The 2,500-nt window shown below is 39.3% G+C and overlaps 1 protein-coding gene across 3 annotated transcripts in view; it reads right to left on the bottom strand.

The window, feature by feature from the left end:
• LOC122256369 (pikachurin) overlaps nucleotides 1-2,500 on the bottom strand; it is a 266,146-nt gene that overhangs the window by 21,779 nt on the left and 241,867 nt on the right. For all 3 annotated transcript variants that reach the window (XM_086532343.1, XM_086532338.1, XM_086532332.1), the window contains one exon: nucleotides 368-484. In XM_086532343.1, coding sequence (XP_086388469.1) covers nucleotides 368-484 — 117 coding nt within the window. The remainder of the gene's footprint in view (nucleotides 1-367; nucleotides 485-2,500) is intronic.

The following is a 2,500-nucleotide window of genomic DNA, read 5'->3' as shown; positions in this document are numbered from 1 at the left end:
TTCTCATCCTCATACAATCTCCTTATCCTTATTCAGTCACCACATCCTCATACAGTATCCTTATTCTCATACATTCTCTTTATCGTAATGCATTCTCCTCATCCTCATACATTCTCCTCATCCTCCGAAAATCATATCATCCTCATACAATTTCGTCATCTTCAAGCAATTCACCTAATCCACATCCTTTATCCTCGTCGTAATACAATCACCTCATCCTCATAAACTCTCCTCATCCTGATATCCTCCCCTCATCCTCATACAATCTCCTTACCCTCATACAATCCCATAATCATGTATGCTCCACATCCTCATACATTCCCTTCCCTCCCCCATCTGTAACCCGTTCAACACCTCTATCACTTACTGGTGCAGCTGTAGCCGTCGGGTTCGAGGGTGTAGCCCTGCTGACAGTCGCACTCAAATGTTCCGTCGTGAAGGTTGAAGCACAATTGCTCGCATAGCTCGCTGTTGTCGCATAACCCTGTAGGGGAGAGGATTCGATTAATGTAATTGGCATTAAAGAGCATCGGCGAGAGGGGGAGGGGAGATGAGGGGAAAGGGGGAAGGGGAGATGAGGGGAAAGGGGGAAGGGGAGATGAGGGGAAAGGGGGAAGGGGAGATGAGGGGAAAGGGGGGAGGGAAGGAGGGAGGGGAGAGGGAAGGAGGGAGGGGAGAGGAAAGGAGGGAGGGGAGAGTAAAGGAGGGAGGGGAGAGGGAGAGGGAGGGGAGGGGAGAGGAGGGGGAGGGAGAGGAAGGGAGGGAGGGGAGGAGGAGAGGAGAGGGAGAGAAAGGAGGAAGAGAGGAGAGAGAGAGAGAGAGAGAGAGAGAGAGAGAGAGAGAGAGAGAGAGAGAGAGAGAGAGAGAGAGAGAGAGAGAGAGAGACTCAGGAGAGAGAAATAGATACATAGAGAGACCATTATAATTACGCATGGATAAGTAAATACGCGACTTGAAAAGCCTAAGAAGCATAACAAATCTACCCTTTTTTCTCGTCCATGTTAAAATCGGATATTCGACCGTAGAGTTTACGACAATATCGTTATTACTATCATTATTATCATTATTACTATTAAGGTTAATATATTGCCATGTAACACTATTACTATCACCATTATAATTATGTTATTATCATTATCATATTAGCCTTGTTGTCATCATCAGTATCATTATCACCATTTTTGGCATTTCTAAGATATTTTTTTCTTCTCATCTTCACAAAGACAGTGAAAAAGATAATAATTAGTTTATGAACTTTAAGTGCTTCAATCATCACCTCCACATTAGAGTTAGATTTCAGGTTCTGTAAACGTTCGTACAATCTAAGGCAAAAGTAAGAGAATTATCACACATTTATTGAAACTGATGCTCTTCACATTTACCCCGACGGTAAGTTAAATATGGGTTCTTTAGACCGCAGAGTTCACACTCACCATCCGTATCACTGCTCTTATCATATCATCCCATATAAATGTTATGATTCTGTTATTGTTATCATCAGTGTAAGGTCAGTCTATTCATATTATATGAATGTAATAACAATTTCTATCGTACTTTTATCATAATTATTACTAATATTATTCTTACTATTATTGCCATTATTATCAAAACTCTAGTGATAAATGTTATTACTAGAATTGTCATTACTGTTGCCAATATTATCATTATTATTTATACCGTTTTATTTATTACCATTATCATTATCATTGTTGTTGTTACTGCTGTAACCTTTACTATTATCGTTGTTACTATTATCATTATAATTATTATTTCAATTCTTATTATCACGTCATTATCATTATAACTGTTATTATGTTATTATTAATATGCTGATATTGTATCCTTATTCGTAACATTACATCCCATTTCAGTTTTAAAAAAGCCTTTCGTAACTGTTATTATCATCATTGGTTTTATTTTATGCAGAGCAATATAAAATATTCGCCACAGAGAAAAATCACCATTAATGACATGTGAAATCATTCCCGTTATAACAATGGTAATCACTGATATAACTTTTATCAAAGCCATTGATCGAATTATCCTTTGTGGTAAAACTGGAATTCATACACTTTCTTCATTATCTCTGATAATCAACTTAATCTGTAGAATTATAATACGCGATTTTATTTATACTTTTGTTAATCATTACGCGCCCGAATTAACCTGCAATAATTAACAACACCACATTTTGAAAAAAAGAAAAAAATTGTTAATCGTCCCAAGCCCGAACTTACAAAGAAACATAAACCCTCGCTACCGCAGTTTCACCGTCGGCGCTCCAACAAAGCAGCGAACCGGCACATAGTCAGCCAGACCTCGATCGTGACCCCTGAGCCACGCTAAGCCCAGTTCGGTCATCATCCATCATCTCGACTGCTCTTTCGGGGCGGGCGCACCCATGGAGGCAGGCCATATTTATTTATAATGCGAGTGTTCGTGGTTGCTCGATAATCCACGCCCTCGGTCGGTTTGTCTTATTATCATAATGTGTTTTCTT

Source organism: Penaeus japonicus, unplaced genomic scaffold (genome assembly GCF_977035675.1).
Source record: "Penaeus japonicus unplaced genomic scaffold, GWHDUDI00000001_assembly GWHDUDI00000003, whole genome shotgun sequence".
NCBI lineage: Eukaryota > Metazoa > Arthropoda > Malacostraca > Decapoda > Penaeidae > Penaeus > Penaeus japonicus.
This window is presented reverse-complemented; position numbering and strand designations above follow the sequence as displayed.